Here is a 19,987-nt window from a genome sequence, read left to right as displayed (position 1 = left end):
GTAACGGAGTAACGATAGCCAAGCCAGGAGGTCAGAACCAGAAAAGACAATTATACAAAAAACGAGAGACGGAGTACAGAGTGAAGGAACAAGCCAGGTCATACACGGGAAGCAAACAAACAACGCAGAGTACACGCACACCAGGGGTCAGACACACCAGAACAGCAGTATAACTGACAGAGAATGCTAGTTTGGAGTGAGTATAAATACCCCTCCCAGATCCAAAGAGAGGCAGGCAAAAGTTAACCCTGTGACAACAGGACATCAACCATGTCCTAACCATGACAGCTTCTTCCTGGCAATTCCCCCACTGGATGGTCTGATTCTTCGCACCAGACGGCACTCCTTTCAATAACTCCAGCAGTGGATTGATGATGCAAGTGAAGTCTTTTACAAGACGTCGGTAGTACCCCGTAAGCTCAAGAAAGGCCTGCATGTCCTTCACTGTTTTCAGAGTGGGCCAATCCTTTACTGCTGCTATCTTCTCATGCGCAGGTCTTACTCCCTCAGCAGATACAACATGTCCAAGGTATTCAATTTACTGACGGAAAAGGTGGCACTTCTGAGGCTTCACTTTCAGGCCACGCTTCTGTAGCCAACTCAACACCTGTTCCAGCCGCCAAAGATGCTCCTCAAAAGTGGCTGCACAGACAATGATGTCATCCAGATAAATGAGGGTAGTTTCAAAGTTCAGGTCTCCGTCTCCCAAACACCGTTCCATCAGCCGCTGAAAGTTTCCAGGTGTGTTGGTAAGACCGAAGGGCATCCGATTGAATTTGAACAACCCCATAGGCAGTATAAACGCTGTCTTCGGCTGGTCTTGCTCAGCCATGGGCACTTGCCAATATCCACTGGCCAGATCTAATGACGAGAAATACTTAGCTTTTCCCAGGGCAGACAATGACTCCTCCATTCTCAGTAGGGGATAAGAGTCCTGAACTATACAGGCATTTAGTTGCCGGTAGTCAACACAAAAACGAAGGGTTCCATCCTTTTTTGAACTAGAAAGATAGGGGCTGCCCACAGGCTCTGACTCTCCCGTATGACCTCACTCTGCAGCATGTGTGCCAACATTTCTTTCACCTGGTACATTTGTGGCAGGATCTGTCGATAGGGCTCCCGAACTGGTGCGGCATTTCTTGTGGGGATTTCGTCAGTTCAGCCGGCATCTGTTCCAGGATCCGGCGTCCTTCTCTCATGATACTGGATGAAGGCTCTGAGGACATGGTGAGGGATACAGTCCAGGGATCTCCTTGTTTCACCGCTAACTGAATGGCCTCTGGGTGGTCAGTTCCTTCGGCATACCCAGTACTTGGGCCACATCACTCTTGGGTGAGATTGTGAGGTCATCCTCCCCTAGGTTGATACACCGAACTACATTACCATTGTAGACAGTGGTTAATGTCCGAGCAATGAGGAGTCTTGAAAGCAGTTGATCTAGAAGGGTGGGCTCTATCTTGACCTCTACTCCTTCGAGGGGTGTGCAGGCTCACACAGGCAGCATGAGCACAGTCTGGCCAGGGGGTCAAACGAGCTTGGCAGCGGCCGGAATGACTAACTTCCCTAGGACTTCTCCTTCTCTCGACGTTTCTTGACAGAGGCGTATCTAGGCTTTCTGGCACCCGGGGCAAGAATTCGGTTTGGCGCCGCCCCCCCCCCCCCCCCCGCCCAAGTACATATGCGACTTGCACACTTAGCCATGTACCTGCGAGCTGCTCTTCCTAATGCTCTCAATGTTCAGTAAAAAACTGAGAGAAGCAGGAAGAGAAGCTCGTTGTCACAGGACCATACCTATGAAAATCGCATATGAGTGAAGTGTCCATGTGATGACTACTGGAACCTGCAGAGCTGAATCCTGACATTGCAGGCTTCTGAATTCTCACATCTAATGCACTGCACACTTTTAGGATTCTCCCTTGCCGATGTACAGTCATGTCAGCACAAGTATGTGATTTATATACTTCTGGCCACATTCCGACTAGACGTGCCCGGCCTCGCTCCATTCATAGAATCATAGAATCATAGAATCGTAGAGTTGGAAGGGACCTCCTGGGCCATCTGGTCCAACCCCCTGCTCAAAGCAGGATTCGCTAAATCATCCCAGTCAGATGTCTGTCCAGCCTCTGTTTGAAGACTTCCATTGAAGGAGAACTCACCATTCATTTTCATTGAGTGAGGCCACACATGTCTAGTCAGCATGTGACCGCATGTATGTAAATTACCGGCACGAGAGAATCCTTACAGCGTTCAGTGAGCACTGTGAGAATTCAGAAGTCTGCAGTCACATAGAATGACTGCAGACTCAGCACAAGCCTGGACAACCCCTTTAATGTTCCTAACAAATAAAAACATGAGAATAAGTCAGTAGCACAAATAACATTTACATCCAGGTACCTTATAGATGACGTCGTCTCTGCAGTCAGTCACCTTTTCTTCTAGACCCCATGATGAGTTTTCTCATCCACATCTCGTCTCTGTAGACGTCCATCTTCTCCGGTCTTCTGCAGCAAATCACACGACGCCCTTAAAGATAGAAGTGTCATTATAATGCTCTGGAATAAAAATATCTGCAATATACTGTCGCCTCACACTATTCCCCTCTAGCATCCCCTCTGTTCACCATACTGTCTCCTCATATATTTACCCCCTCACTCTCTATACTGTCTGCTCACACATATCCCTGACTCCCCATACTGTGTCCACTTACATTAACCCATTCGCTCCCCATACTGTCTGCACCAATCCCCCATACTGTTTCCTCATACATACTCTTTATTTTGTGTCCTCAAATCTCCCCACACATTAAATCCCCCATCCCCCACACACATTAAGTACCCCCCATCCCCACTCCAAATCCCCCCCACACATTAAATAACCCCCCATCCCCACTCCAAATCCCCCCACACATTAACCCAATCCCACTCATTAACCCCATCAGCACTCCAAATCCCCCCACCCTCACTCCAAAGACCCCCACACATTAACCCCAACCCCACTCATTAACGCCCCCACACATTAACCCCCATCCATTAACCCGCGCACACATTAACCCAATCCCCACTCATTAACCCCATCACCACTCCAAATCCCCCCACACATTAAATAACCATCTCCACTCCAAATCCCCCCACACATTAACCCCCATCCCCACTCATTAACCCCCATCCCCACTCATTAACGCCCCCACACATTAACCCCCATCCCCACTCATTAACGCCCCCATTCATTAACCCCACCGCACACATTAACCCAATCCCCACTCATTAACCCCCATCACATTAAATAACCCCCATCTCCATTCCAAATCCCCCCACACATTAACCCCATGGCATCCCCACTCATTAACCCCCACACACATTAACCCCCATCCCCACTCATTAACCCCCATCTCCACTCTAAATACCCCCACACATTAACCACCATCCCCTCTACAAATCCCCCCCATCTCCACTCATTAACTCCCCCTCATCTCCCATCTTCGGTGGTTCTTCAGATCCACAGAGGAGCACACTTACCACCAGCGTTTGCTTTGGGCGCCGGGGAGTGACGTCAGCAGCGTGATCACATGACCTGATCATGCTGCTGACGTCGTTCTGGCCCGGCGGTCAGAGCTGCAATTGTACTGGCGTCTATACAGACGCCAGTACAATTGTTCCCTGGGAGCCGGCACGCGCTCCTTCTCTGCGCCGGCTGTCAGCTTGACAGCTGACACAGAGAACCGCCGACTCCCAGGCCGGGGGGGCGGCAGAACGCAGCCGCCAGGGAGGACACTGCGGACCGCTGCATTAGGCGGCCCGACTGCGCCCCCCTGTTGGCTGCGCCTGGGGCAATTGCCCCGGCTCCCCCCCCCTAGATACGCCCCTGTTTCTTGAGCTTGGGCTACCCGTATCAGTTGCTGGAACACCTTTTTTTGGGGGGGTCCATCGATTGAGAAAAGCATCTGGTGACTCATTGACTAGGATGGTCCCAAGTTCCTTCAGCAAAGCTGTAACTTTTGTATTTTTCTGGCAAACAAAACTGAGAGCTTAATTTCTGCCCAACAATTTGATTTTTTTGGTAACATTTTGGAGGTGCATAACTTTTTTATCCCTTTTTCTAACAATTTTTCAGACAGAGAATGGAAAAAACGCAAAATTCAGTTATTGTTTTTAATATATCATTTTGGGTGGTTTACGGTGCAGTGAAAGAACAATTCATTCTTTGGGTCAGTACGATTATAGCGATACCAGATTTACATTTTTTTATGCTTTGCTACTTTTACACACGAAAAGCAATATTTTACTTTAATTCGTTTTGCATCGCATATTCTTACAGCTGTAAAGCTGAATGAGCCATATTACGCTTATTTTTGCAGGACAAGTTGACGCCAACATATATTTTTTTTACATTACACTTTTTACACTGATTATAACATTTTTTGTCAGTATGACAAAAAAAACCTAATTGTTTTGCATTTCTAATGGTGTTCGCAGTACAGAATAAATAAGGAGACAGTTTTATTGTCCGGGTTGTTCCAGATTCGGCAATACCAATTATGTGATGGTATTTTAGATGTAACACAAAAGCTGCATTTTTAGTGGCAAAACGGGTTTTCGGGATTTCTGTGTGCATTTGTTTTTTTTCATTTTACTTCTTATCATATGATATGTTGTGAGGTGCCAAGGGGAGAGGTACTAGAAAACAGGTATATTTCTCCCCGTTTCATTTCATATGTCTCCCTGTACTGATGATGAAGCCAGTTTATTTCACTGTAATCCAGTCCTGGTTTCCTTAGTGATCAGCATGGAAAGGACTGGTAGTTCCCCCTCCACTTATTCAATCCAGGTTTTGGTTTCCTGATTGGTCCAGCTGATATAATCAGGATTTGCTGGGATCTCTCAGTCTATCTCGTCTGCTGAGCTGGGAGCTGACACAGTAAGATTACATGGACTTCTTTGCTGTTATATAGGTTTATTTTGTAGTTAGCCTGCTATTGTTAGTTAGTGGCCAGACGGCCTTAGATGTTTTATTTCATGTTTGGCATGTGTAACATTGAATAACAAGTGTGCACAATAAATATGCCGTGTCCATATCCATCTGGAACTTGCTAGTCCGCTGTAGTGACTCCATAGCCACACGCTTGTGCCAAAGCAAAAATCCTAGCTGAGCTATCTATTCCCACAAATGGTGGAGAATGCGGGCAACTGTGGCTGCTGGACTGTGACTGCAGAGAAAACCCTGTGTATGTCCTGGCTGAAAGCTTCTGCGCTCTTGAAGAGACAAGAGTCCAGTAATATGGAGGAGCTAGTGAAGCAGTTATTGCAAGCAAATGTGCAACAACAGCAGACTAATACTTGTTTCCAGAAGGCTCTGGAGCAGCAACACCAGATGCAGCAAGAGCAGTTGGAGGCAACCCCGAGAGGAGGGAGACCGTGCACAAAGCGTTGCTAGTGCGCAGAAAGCCATACAGAAAACTTTGTTTAAAATGACCGCAGACGATGATGTGGAAGCATACCTCACCGTGTTTGAACGTATTGCAGAACGTGAGCACTTACCGCTGGACAGATGGGCTGAGGTAGTTGCTCCATTTCTGACCGGAGATCCACAAAAGGCCTATTACGATCTGAGTGGAGCGGATGCTATGGACTATATCAAACTCGAAGGCGAAATCCTGGCAAGGCTGGGAGTAAACACATATGTACGGGCACAGAGGGTGCATTTATGGACTTTTGTGGAGCATCAGCCAGCCCGCTCACAAATGCATGATCTCATCCATCTAGTAAAAAAATGGCTGCAACCAGAGGCTTTGACGTCCGCACAGATGGTGGAACGTGTTGTTCTAGACAAGTACCTGCGGTCATTACCTGCTAAGATCCAGAGGTGGGTTGGACAGGGTGACCCAACTACCGCTGACCAGTTGGTGAATATGGTCGAACGCTACAATGCTTCTGAAAGCGTACTCCAAGGGACGTTAGCACCCCACTGGCTCCCCAAGAAATCGCTGGAGAGTCCTGCGAAACCTACTTCATCTTCAAAAGAAGAGAACGTCACAATGAAGGGTAGCAGACCTACAAAGGACTATGGAGGTGGTACGGGCTCACAGCAAGCCAGCAGACCTCGTCTGGGTTCTCCATCGAGGAGGCAAGGGCCTATACAATGTTGGCGATGTCGCAGGCTTGGCCATGTAGCAGCTAACTGCCCAATGACTACAGAGCCAATGGACTATAATGCTATGAGGCGTCTTTCATTATATGTGCAGTCAGTCTGTGTGGCGGAGACCCTCACGGGAAATGAACAACACGTGTGCCACGTCGAGGTTGACGGTTATAGTGTGAATGCCGTCTTGGATTCCAGCAGTCAAGTAACTTTGGTACATGCCAATTTGGTGGACTCTAGCACCCTAATGAACTTAACTGTGGGCATTAGTTGTATCCATGGGGATACTCAGAACTACCCCACTGCCTGGGTTACTCTTGCCACGCCAGTAGGGACAAAAAGACATCAGGCAGCAGTCATAAAGTCTATGGGACACAGTGTAATCCTGGGGAGAGACTTTCCCTTATTTTGGGACTTGTGGAACTTCAAAAGTGGCATGAAACCTCTAGTTGAAGACGGTACTCCGGAGCTAGCCCCTGAACCATTGCAGCAAGACAACAGAGAACCCATCTCAGAGGAAGTATCAGAATCTGTGGACTCTCCTCTGGCTGTGTATGCAGGCGAAGCAGACGAGCTAGAGGATGTTTTAGAAATGCCTGACCTTGAGGTGGTCCGTGGTAAGTTCGGGACCGCTCAGCACCAGGATCCTACTCTAGCAAGGGCGTGGGGAAATGTAAAGGTCTTCGAGGGAAGACCATTTTACCCAGGGGCTCAAAACGAGTTCCCACACATGGCGGTGCAGCAGGATATGCTGTATCACATAGACAAGGTGCGAGGAGTGGTGGTAGAACAACTAGTGGTACCTAAGTCCTTTCGCCAGGTAGTTTTGGAGTTGGCACATAAACATCCCTTGGGAGGACACCTGGCGGTAGAAAAAACAAAACACCGTATTCTGCAACGTTTCTTTTGGCCGGGTCTAGTGGGAGACGTGACCCAGCACTGTCGGTCCTGTCCTACGTGTCAATTGACCGCACCTATGTCACATTTTAGAAGCCCCTTAGTGCCCTTACCAATAATAGAGGTGCCCTTCGAGAGGATAGCAATGGATATAGTTGGTCCGTTAGTTAAATCTGCCAGGGGTCATAAGTACATTTTGGTAGTATTAGAATTATGCCACGCGTTATCCCGAAGCAGTGCCCTTGCGGAATGCCAATGCGAAATCAATTTCAAAGGAGCTGGTTAATATGTTTTCCCGCACCGGCATTCCAAAAGAGATACTTACAGATCAAAGGACCCCCTTTATGTCTCGTATACTTAAGGACTTATGTAAACTACTAAAAATCTCCCATTTGCGTACCTCAGTATATCACCCTCAGACTGACGGTTTGGTGGAGCGCTTTAACAAAACTCTAAAGGGAATGTTGAAAAGGGTGGTGGATAAGGACGGGAGAGATTGGAATGCCCTACTACCATACCTCCTGTTCGCTATACATGAAGTACCCCAATCCTCCACAGGCTTTTCACCTTTTGAGTTGGTTTATGGGCGGTGTCCTAGAGGCCTGTTAGATATTGCCAAGGAGACTTGGGAACAAGAGGTGACTCCTTATCGCAGTGTAATTGAACACATAACACTTATGCAGGACCGAATTGCAGCAGTTATGCCAATAGTTAAAGAGTGTTTAGAGCGCGCACAACATGCCCAAAGCACGGTATACAACCGAGCGGCTAAAATACGAGTCTTTCAACCCGGAGACAGGGTGTTGGTATTGGTACCTACCGTAGAAAATAAATTTCTTGCGAAATGGCAGGGACCAAACGAAGTGCTGGAACGAATAGGTGAAGTAAATTATAAGATACACCAACCAGACAAGAGAAAGCCCGAACAAATATACCACATAAACTTGCTTAAGGCCTTGCGGGACAGGGAGAGTCTGGTGGCAGGAGCTGCCCTTGAGGATGGGCCTCGAGGGGCACCACCTTCTAAGGTAAAGGACCCCCAGGTAGCTCCGCCAGAAGTGGGTATTGCAGACACGCTATCCGAAAGCCAAAAACGAGAGACCAGGGATTTCATACAGAGGAACGCAGATGTTTTCTCGGAACTTCCTGGCCGGACTCACCTAATTAAACATGACATTGTTACTGATCCACAGGCGCGGGTACGGCTAAAACCATATCGAATTCCGGAGGCAAGCCATTGCCCAGGAAGTGAAGATGTTAGAGCTCGGGGTCATTGAGGAGTCCCGGAGTGATTGGGCTAGCCCTATCGTACTGGTGCCCAAACCCGATGGGACTATCCGATTTTGTAATGATTTTCGGAAATTAAATGAAGTATCGAAATTCGATGCCTACCCGATGCCAAGAGTCGATGAACTGATAGAGAGACTGGGTTCGGCCAGGTACATATCCACTATTGACTTAACAAAAGGTTATTGGCAGATTCCCCTCACGGAATCAGCAAAAGAGAAAACTGCCTTTGTTACGCCCCAGGGATTATTCCAGTACCGAGATGTGCCATTTGGGTTGCATGGTGCCGCAGCCACCTTCTAACGTCTAATGGATATTGTCCTAAAACCCCATGGCCAGTACCCGTCCGCATACTTGGACGACATCATTATCTTTAGCGATGACTGGGACACGCATTTGTCAAAAGTACAAGCCGTCTTAGACTCCCTAAAAACAGCTGGGTTGACTGCCAATCCCAAGAAATGTACGTTGGGATTGGAAGAGGCTCGCTATCTGGGATATAGCATAGGGAGAGGCGTTGTGAAGCCTCAAGCCAATAAAGTGGACGCTATTCAAAATTGGCCACGACCGGTAACCAAAAAACAGGTTGGAGCTTTTTTAGGGATCGTTGGTTATTATAGGCGGTTCATCAAACATTTTGCGACCATCGCAGCTCCTCTCACAGATCTTACTAAGGGGTCGAAATCTGTCACAATAAAGTGGAACGCAGAAGCAGAGGAGGCCTTTCAACGATTGAAAACGGCCCTCTGTGACCAACCAGTGTTGGTTGCACCAGACTTTAAACGGGAGTTTATTGTCCAAACGGACGCCTCTGGGGTGGGCCTCTGTGCGGTTTTGTCTCAAGAAGTGAATGGCGAGGAACACCCAGTGGCCTATCTAAGCAGAAAGCTTACGAGGGCAGAAAAGAACTACAGTGTAGTTGAGCGGGAAGCCCTGGCTGTGAAATGGGCCCTGTGCACCTTGCGCTATTATTTACTAGGTAGCCAGTTTAGGCTAGTGACGGACCATTCGCCCCTAACGTGGATGTCCCGGGCAAAAGAGGGCAATGCGCGGGTGACACGCTGGTTCTTAGCATTACAAGGGTTTAATTTTTCCTTGAGCACAGGGCGGGCACAGCGCACAGAAATGCAGATGCGTTGTCTAGAACGCACTGCTTGGTGACTCGTCGTGTCCAACCCCACGGGCTCGAACAGAGGAGGGGGGTGTGTGAGGTACCAAGGGGAGAGGTACTAGAAAACAGGTATATTTCTCCCCGTTTCATTTCATATGTCTCCCTGTACTGATGATGAAGCCAGTTTATTTCACTGTAATCCAGTCCTGGTTTCCTTAGTGATCAGCATGAAAAGGACTGGTAGTTCCCCCTCCACTTATTCAATCCAGGTTTTGGTTTCCTGACTGGTCCAGCTGATATAATCAGGAGGAGGTGGGATCTCTCAGTCTCTCTCATCTGCTGAGCTGGGAGCTGACACAGTAAGATTACATGGACTTGTTTGCTGTTATATAGGTTTATTTTGTAGTTAGCCTGCTATTGTTAGTTAGTGGCCAGACGGCCTTAGATGTTTTATTTCATGTTTGGCATGTGTAACATTGAATAACAAGTGTGCACAATAAATATGCCGTGTCCATATCCATGTGGAACTTGCTAGTCTGCTGTAGTGACTCCATAGCCACACGCTTGTGCCAAAGCAAAGCTCCCAGCTGAGCTATCTATTCCCACAATGTGTTTAACCACTTAGATGCCGCTGTCATGATTCACAGCGGCATTAACAGGTTAAGCGGATTTTAGATACAGATGTCAAATACAGTCGTCACTCGTATGGGATTTTCACCCACTGGGGGAGGGACGATATTTACTTCTTTTTCACTGCCATTATAATATGAGAAATACAGTAAGGACTCTAAATGGCCGCCATTTGAATGCATATTAGGGGTCGTTAAATTATTAACTGACAGGCTAGCTGTTGGGTGATAACTGTTCTGATCTACAGCAGCACCACTCCAATGCCGATGTCACATCAAACAAAAGAGAGCAGCATCAGACAACTTGGTTATGTAAATGTTAATATGTGAAGTTTAAGTGCATAATGTGGAATAACTCCTGAAGCAAATGAATCAAGGGAAACAATTTTTTTTTGCATAGTGCATTCATGTTAAATACAAAAGAGCAGTTGATAAACAATAATTTAAAACAAAAAACAATGGGTGGTAAAAGTAGAAAAACCTAAATCTGCTGTGACACTGGTATTGGCACCCTTTACATTAAATTAGTATGGAAACACATTTTGACTCGCCTGTGGTAAATCACAAATGAGAATCACCTGTGATTAATTGTTGATGCCATGTGACATGAATTAGCCAATAAATGATGAATTCAATGGTTTAAAAAGCCACATGGTGAAGACAAAGGAGCTGTCTGAGGACATCACAACCATTATTAGCAAACACAAGACTTCCAAAGGGTATGAGGCCACCTCCAAAGACGTTGGTATCCAAGTTTCAACAGTGCGCAATGTTATTAGGAATTTTGCCAAGCTTGTAACCATCAAGAATCTCCCTAGATGTGGTGGAAAGAGAAAGAATGACAAGAGATGTCTTTGAAGGTTGTTTCGAATGGTGGAAAAAACACCACTTCAAACATCCAATGACCTGAAAACCAACCAAGAACAGTCTGGGGTTAGGGTTTCAACAAGTACCAGACGTCGCACACTAAACGAAGCAGAGCTTTATGGGGGAAGGCCAATGAAGAAACCATTGATGAAGAAAAGAAAACGGAACAAATGATTTTAGACAAAGAGTACATTGACAAACAAAAAAGTACACATCCAAAAGAAAAAATGAACCCTTTTAAAATGGCCATCAATGAGTCCTGAAGTCTATCCCATTGAAAATCTTTGGGGTGAGCTAAAATCTGCCTTTGGGAAAAAAGAATGCTACAAACATTCAGCTTGAACAAACTACAAAGGAAGAGTGGGAGAAAATACTAGCTGAGAAGTGCAAGAAGCTTATAGAGGACTACAAGAAAACTTTGGAGGCTGTCATCGATTCCAAAAGATGTGCAACCAAGTATTAATCAGGGGTGCCTTTATTGCTGCACATGCTGTTTATTTTGCTTCTTCTTTGAAATTGCAACATGTAAGTTGAAAAACAATGTTTTATTATTGTATTACTTTGGACCACAAATTACATAATCGTGAGGCTATACGATAACTTTGGTACATTTGTTTCTGAAGCTATTGTACAGTCTATGAAAAAAAATGAAGGGGTGCCAATAATGGTGACCAGGACTGCAAATGGTTCATACATAGGTGTATTATATGAATACTAATTGCGTTTCACTAACAATCATTGGTAATTGTACACATTTTCTAGTAATTATTTAATGCTCCAAATTGTTTTCCCTCTATCTTATAGATGTGGGATTTTTGTATAACTTATAATTTTCTTAAATGTTTTAAATAAAATGATCAAAAAAGAAAGTTGCTACTTTCTTGTGTGTGTCCTTAGATGACTAACTAGAGTTGCTTTCACTGTAAAACATTTCCCACATACTGAACATGAAAATGGCTTCTCCCCTGTGTGAATTCTCTGATGTGCAACAAGAGTTGATTTCTTTGTAAAACATCTCCCACATTCTGAACATGAAAAAGGCTTCTCCCCTGTGTGAGTTCTCTGATGTTCAATGACATGTGATTTCTCATTAAAACATTTCCCACATTCTGAACATGAATATGGTTTCTCCCCTGTGTGAATTCTCTGATGTGCAACAAGGGTTGATTTCTTTGTAAAACATTTCCCACATTCTGAACATGAAAATGGCTTCTCCCCTGTGTGAGTTTTCTGATGTTCAATGACATGTGATTTCTCATTAAAACATTTCTCACACTGTGAACATGAATATGGCTTCTCCCGTGTGTGAGTTCTCTGATGTCTGACAAGATGTGCTTTCACTGTAAAACATTTCCCACATTCCTTACATAAAAATAATTTCTCCCCTGTGTGACTTCTCTTATGTCTAACAAGATGTGCTTTCTCTATAAAACATTTCCCACATTCTGAACATGAATATGGCTTCTCTCCTGTGTGAATTCTCTGATGTATAACAAGATGTGATTTTCGTACAAAATATTTCCCACATTCTGAACATGAAAGTGACTTCTCCCCTGTGTGAATTCTCTGATGTGTATCAAGATTAATTTTTCTATTAAAACATTTCCCACATTCTGAACATAAAAATGGCTTCTCTCCTGTGTGAATTCTCTGATGTGTAATGAGTTTCATTTTCCTATTAAAACATTTCCCACATTCTGAGCATGAAAATGGTTTCTTCTCTTTAAGAGCTATTTTATGTTCATTAGTCCTCCTATGACTTTTGTTTTGCATATTGGTCATTGATGATGCAGAAGAAAAGACCTGTTGAAAATGATCAGATGAAAGACTTTTTCTCAGAAGGAATTGAGGTATATCGGGTATAATAGCATGTTCTTCATATGTAGCTGTTGAAAGACAATAATCATCTGTAGTGAAATTTGAAAGTAAGCTCCTGGTACAGTCATCTGTCAAGAATAAAAAATATTTTATTATTTTCCAATACTACTACTACACCAAAATTATATCAATGTCATATATTTTGTATGTGATGGCTGGAGCTGCTTCTCTTTGGTGAGGTGAGTAATGTTAGGTGGTATTAGTGATATTGCTACTTGTAACTGCTTTTCCAAGTTTGCGTCGGTTAGACTTACAATGAATGTGTGTGGGGGGAGGGCACAGGCCAGGGACTAAGGTTATTTGCACAACCTCCCTTAGGCCACATGCTCACATTTTTGTGACTTGCCCGTTTGCTCCCCGATTTTTTCATCAGACGGCACGTGGACTCAAAGAATTTAATACATCCATTCACATATCCGTGAAGATCATAGATGTGAGAATGAGATTTGAGCAACCCAAAGCATATCTAGCTCTGATTCGATTTGGAAGACATACTCAATAGGTCTGTGTGCTGTCCAAGAAAGAAAACCTGGCAGCACACTGAAACTTGACACGGAAACAGGAATGTAGCCTTATTATGTATAGCACAGTCACTTATAAGGCTGGGTTCACACTTGCGTTTGGGTAGAGTACGTAGGGCTGCGTACTTCCTCCCTTAAGCTCCGCCTACTTACACTTCTTCCCTTAAGCTCCGCCTACTTCCGTAAGCGTCCTGTGTACCTATTTTTAACATTGGGTACGCAGGGACATGCGTTGTATGCGGATGCGTCCGCATGCGTTGTTTTGACGTGCCCGCCGAACGCAACATGTTGAATTTCTGTGCGGTCGGCGGGCACGTCAAAACGACATATCCGGACGCATCCGCATACAACGCATGTCCCTACATACCCAGTGTTAAAGATAGGTACGCAGGACGCATGCGGAAGTAGGCGGAGCTTAAGGGAAGACGTGTGCAAGTAGGCGGAGCTTAAGGGAGGAAGTGCGCAGCCCTACGCACTCTACCCAAACGCAAGTGTGAACCCTTGCCTTATACATTGTATGTTCTTGTTATAAACAGTGCTAACATTAATTACATAGTTTCCTCTTTTATTATGTATAATGCTATCCCATAGTAAATACCATTCTGGTGAGTTAAGTATGAAGCTGTCCTTTACTATATAGCGCCCAGTATGTACAGTGCTGTTCATTATTATATGGTATAATCTATTGTCTTGTACAGCACATCTCTTACACAGTGAATTCACATTATTTTCGTTATTCACAGCGCCTTCTTATTACATAAAATCCTCTCTTTTTAGATATAAAGCAAAATGACTGCTCATGGAGCTACATCTGACCAGAAGACCAGTCCATCAGCCTCCTCCATTAGAAAAGGAGCCTTGCTATATACACTGCTCAAAAAAATAAAGGGAACACTTAAACAACAGAATATAACTCCAAGTAAATCAAACTTCTGTGAAATAAAACTGTCCTTTTAAGAAGCAAGACTGATTGACAATCAATTTCACATACTGTTGTGCAAATAGAATAGACAACAGATGGAAATTATTGGCAATTATCAAGACACACTCAATAAAGGAGTGGTTCTGCAGGTGGGGACCACAGACCACATCTCAGTACCAATGCTTTCTGGCTGATGTTTTGGTCACTTTTGAATGTAGGTTGTGCTTTCACACTCGTGGTAGCATGAGACGGACTCTACAACTCACACAAATGGCTCAGGTAGTGCAGCTCATCCAGGATGGCACATCAATACAAGCTGTGGCAAGAAGTTTAGCTGTGTCTGTTAGCGTAGTGCCCAGAGGCTGGAGGCGCTCCCAGGAGACAGGCCAGTACACCAGGAGATGTGGAGGGGCTGTAGGTGGGCAACAACCCAGTAGCAGGACCGCTACCTCAGCTCACTCCTTTATTGAGGGTGACTTGATAATTGCCAATAATTTCCATCTGTTGTCTATTCCATTTGCACAACAGCATGTGAAACTGATTGTCAATCAGTGTTGCTTCCTAAGTGGACAATTTGATTTCACAGAAGTTTGATTTACTTGGAGTTATATTCTGGTGTTTAAGTGTTCCCTTTATTTTTTAGAGCAGTGTAAATCATTTAAATAAACAGCGTGGGGTCCCACCCATTTTTGACAACCAGCCTTGCTAAAGCAGACAGCTGGGGTCTGGTATTCTCAGGCTGGTAAAAGGCCATGGATATTGACTCACCCCCAGCCTAAAAATAGCAGCCGGCAGCCGCCCAGAAAAGGGCACATCTATTAGATCAGCCAATTGTGTCGCTTTGTCCTGCTCTTCCCAATTGCCCTGTAGCGATGGCAAGTGGGGTTCATATTTGTGGGGTTGATGTCACCTTTGTATTGTATGGTGATATCAAGCCCACGGCTTAGTAATGGAGAAGCGTCTATAAGACACCTATCCATTACTAATCCTATAGTTGTATAGTAAATAAAGACACAGCCAGAATAAAGTCTTTTATTAAAAAATAAAACAAAACACACTTTTCCTTTTTTATCTACAAAAAACAAACACAATTATACTCACCTTACACGCATTCCATTGAATCCCTCATCTCCTGTAATAAACCAGAAATAAAAAACAACAATATCCCTCACCTGCCGGATGTTCTGTCCCACGCCGTAATCCATGTCTGGAGATTAATAGTTGTGATGCACAGCACGGCCGGTGCCACCAATACGTGACGATCCCACCACTGACACGGGTTTGTCAGCGGACGGAGGGACGCGACGCACTGCCGGCACACGGCTATCGCAGGTACAGTGGGGGCTTATCTTAGTTATCCCACCGCTGGCACTATGTGACCAACACACAGCAAGTTAATCTTGCTCTAACAATTTACCGCAACCTTCCAAGAACTGCGTGGATTTATGTATATCCCACTTTCTCAGTTCCACTTTGGAACTCGCAGCTCTCCGGTGCCCCCTTACCCTCAGGTCAGTCAGGGAACTGCACCTAGGATAATTAGTCGCCGGACGGGCTGCTTGTTGTGCACGGCCAATTAGACTGTTGCAGTAAGGGAATTATCAATGCTGTGGCCTCAACCACTCATCCAGCAATATAAGACCCTTCCGGACTGCCAACCAGCCTAACCAACTGCACACACCACGCTGCCACCAGCCACGCTTTACTTAATCAAAGAGCTAATTAAGAGGGTCCGTGGCAAACCCACAAATTAGTAGCGATTGTCTAACAAAGGCACATAGTTCGTATCTTAGAGCATGGAGACAGAGCTAATAGATTTTTCATCATTTATTCCCAAAATGTGGGCAGTAATTACATAGATAAAAGTTGCTATAAAGTTGAGACATTAAGTATGTACAATGCAGTATAAAACAAAAGGATTAAAAAACACAAAGATTAACACTTACATTTTCTTAGTCGGTATTAGGCAGACCATGTGGCTGGGGGGATGGGCCGCTTAGCCAAACGTCCCCACTCATCTGGAGTTCTTGTCAGCACGGATTCTGCAGCTCCAACTGACTGGAATTTGGTAGGGAATACCTTGTAGCCTAGGGTCTGTGACCTCACGAAATGGGCGGTCTGGTGAGGTCCAACCCCCCTTTCTCTAAGTTATGATTTGGCTACAAAACTTAGAATAACTGTATCTAAACGAGAAAAGCCTGTACCAACACACATAGGGCATCATTGTTTGTGATTTATCGAATAGAATCCAATAACACCAAGCATGCCATAATTAAGGCATTCCATTTGGGAGCAATCCATATCTCAATTTCTGAAGGTCCGAGAACCTCGCAGGAGCCACCGTAGCGAAGCCGGGTCCACTCTGATTACAGAAATGTCCGTTTCATTTTTCTGCCGTGACTGGGGCCCATGCTGTCTTAGTTTAATATCTCTCATACTTTTCATTCGGCCTGTCTGAGAACAAAAGAAATGCTTTCCCTTTAGCTGTGCAGGGGGGGAGGAGGAGAAGGCTTCAAGAGGAAATGCCCGGTATCAGGTTTCAGATGCAGGCAGAGAGCTGTACACACACAGCTGCTAAGAGGGGCAAAAGGAGGGGGCTGCAAAAGTTGACAGGCTACTTTCTCATAGAATGGAGGATTCTAGAAGATTACCGAAAACATCATACCTTATAGACATTTTACATTACAATAGTTTTCAACCTAAACCTTGCCAAGATGCAACTGTCAAGGCTGAGAACCACTGGTGAATGAGCGGCTGCGAGCACAGCATCAGTGAGCAGTGGGCTGAATTGCGGTGACCTTAGCACCGAGAGAAAAAGTCACTGAGTTCACTGCATTTCAGGTCAGTGAATTCACCGTTGGTTCAATGGAATGGGTGTCAAATGCCGTTTTTTATATTTATTTATAGCACAGGCAGTGGGTGAAGAATACTCCCATCAGCCGCCACTGCTCTCACTGTTATTAGTGGCAGCAGGTATAGGCTGATGGGAGTAATAGTTCGATCAGCTGCCTCTTGTCACTGTTATCAATTGAATATAACTCTCATCATTCTACACACCTTGACCTGATCGCAGGCAGAGCAGGGAAGAATGATGTGTAGCGGTCTTCAGCACCCAGCATCGGGGAACAGAGCTAACTGTACCGCTGCTTGTCAGGCGCCTGTACATGTGGTACTGATGTGATAAACAGTTGCCAAACGTGTGGCACAAGTATTGCACACATGGACATTGATATCTCCGGTATTGGGTTTTCCACTATTGGAAAAATCAGGCTGTGTGAAACCGGCCTAAGGTTGTCTTTAGGGTGTCTTTATCATTGAACTTTCCTCTGATGGCGTCTGATCTCAATTCCAGCCAATTCTGAGTTGAAAAAGTCAAACGGTGCTCCTTCCCTTCCAAGCTCTGCCATGCACCCAAACAGTGGTTTACCCCGACATATGGGGTATCAGCGTACTCAGGACAAATTGCACAATAACCATTGGGGTCCTGTTTCCCTTGGGAAAATAAAACTTGGGGGTGAAAAGATCATTTTTGTGGAAAAAAAATATGATTTTTTAATTTTACGGCTGTACGTTATAAACTTATGTAAAGCCCTTTTGGGTTCAAAGTTCTCACCACACATCTAGATAAGTTCCTTGGGGGGTCTAGTTTCCAAAATGGTGTCATTTGTGGGGGTTGCCACTGTTCAGGCACATCAAGGGCTCTCCAAATGCGATATGGCAACAAGCCAATTCTGCGTTGAAAAAGTCAAACGGCGCTCATTCCCTTCCGAGCTCTGCCATGCGCCCAAACAGTGTTTTACCCCCACATATGGGGTATCAGCGTACTCAGGACAAATTGCACAATAACTTTTGCAGACCAGTGTCTCCTGTTACCCTTGGTAAAATAAAAAAATTGGACCTGAAGTAATTTTTTTGTGAAAAAAAGTTAAATGTTCATTTTTTTCTAAACATTCATAAAATTCCTGTGAAGCACCTGAAGGGTTAATAAACTTCTTGAATATGGTTTTGAGCACCTTGAGGGATGCAGTTTTTAGAATGGTGTCACTTTTGGGTATTTTCTATCATATAGACCCTTCAAAGTGACTTCAAATGTGATGTGGTCCCTAAAAAAAAATGGTGTTGTAAAAATGAGAAATCTCTGGTCAACTTTTAACCCTTATAACTTCCTAACAAAAAAAAAATGTTGTTTCCAAAATTGTGCTGATGTAAAGTAAACATGTGGGAAATGTTACTTATTAAGGTTTTTTGTGTGCCATATCTCTGTGATTTAAGGGCATAAATAGACAAAGTTGGAAAATTGCAAAATTTTTGCTAAATTTCTGGCTTTTTTTCACAAATAAATGCAAGTCATATCAAATACATTTTACCACTATCATGAAGTACAATATGTCATGAGAAAGCAATGTCAGAATCACCGGGATCCATGGAAGCGTTCCAGAGTTATAACCTCATAAAGGGACAGTGGTCAGAATTGTAAAAATTGGCCTGGTCACTAATGTGCAAACCACCCTTGAGGGTAAAGGGGTTAAAAGACAACTCATCAAGCTTATTGTTAAGGACAGTGTACAATTATCATTATTTGCATGATCAGCTTTTACAGCTCTTAGTGAACTGGCCCTCAAACTTGGTGTTTCTCTGGAAAGAGAAAGTATTAGAAAATTAAATTAGTGATTGAAGAAGCCCTTAACCAAAAGGAAGCTCTTAAAAAGACTCTCAAGAGACGCTTTGTGTTTCTGCACATGTCACAGAGTGAACTATTTTGCTGTCAACGTTCGATATGTTTGTGACAGCAAAAAAATTGTTACTATGATGCTGACAGTAAAAGATACTAAAGCTCATCACAGCAGCCAGTTTCTCCAGACCTTAGTGGACAAAGTTCTGCAAGATTATGAACTCATAAGAACAGGTTCTTGCTATTGTAATTGATAATGTTGTCAAACATGATAAGTACAATGAAACTGATGAATGAGAATAATGAAGGTGAACAGCAGCTAGAAGAACATTTCACATTCAGTATGTTGGAAATGGAAGGCCACAGTGCTGTTCCCATAACGGAGGAACAAACAGATATTACTACAGAAGAACAGCAAAATGATTCTTTACAATTAGATGATCATGTTGAAGCTGCTTCACACGTCTTTCTTATTCAGCACATGCGCTGTGTTGTGCATACGCTGCAGCCGGAAATAAGAGATAGTCTGCAAGAGGGACATGCTGGAACTCTGATTAGCAAAGTGAGGAAATTGGCTATTGCTGCCAGAACCCCTAAAATTGATTCCATCTTGAAGAGACGTGCTGGGAAAGGAGCAATTGTCGATCAAGCCACTCGGTGGGGCAGCACTTATTTAATGATTGCGTGACTGCTTGAGCTAAAACCCTTCCTGATAGATATGGCCAACTCTCAGGTAACACTACATGAAGGTCAATGGATACAGGTGGCTGAATTGAAGGAATTTCTTCATCACCCATTTAGAGAGACTAAAAAGTTACAAGCTGAGGATTTAACTACTGGCATTTTTATAAGGGAGTGGAAGAACTTGCTATTTTGCCTGTCCCAAAGAGGAAGTTTAATCGCAGATGGCATTGCTGCTTCAATGAAACGGAGAGAGACACAGCTATTTATATGGACCCGAGTCATCATATATTGCAGGATGATCAACAGCTTACTAAAGGAAAAGAAGCTCTGATTGAGGAAGCAGTTAGGACAAGTGGGCTACAGGACGGCCAAGAGCAAGAGGAC

General features: G+C 44.4%; 1 protein-coding gene across 1 annotated transcript in view; it reads right to left on the bottom strand.

Annotated features, from left to right (window-relative positions):
* Nucleotides 1–19,987, bottom strand: part of LOC141070536 (uncharacterized) — a 148,495-nt gene that overhangs the window by 30,861 nt on the left and 97,647 nt on the right. The window contains 1 exon segment of the mRNA XM_073559548.1: nucleotides 11,874–12,872. Within this exon segment, the coding sequence (XP_073415649.1) occupies nucleotides 11,874–12,872 (999 nt within the window).

Source organism: Dendrobates tinctorius, unplaced genomic scaffold, assembly GCF_039654945.1.
Source record: "Dendrobates tinctorius isolate UK_male_01 unplaced genomic scaffold, ASM3965494v1 ptg000014l, whole genome shotgun sequence".
NCBI lineage: Eukaryota > Metazoa > Chordata > Amphibia > Anura > Dendrobatidae > Dendrobates > Dendrobates tinctorius.
Note: the sequence above shows the minus strand (reverse complement) of the source record. Positions and strands in the feature narration are given on the sequence as shown.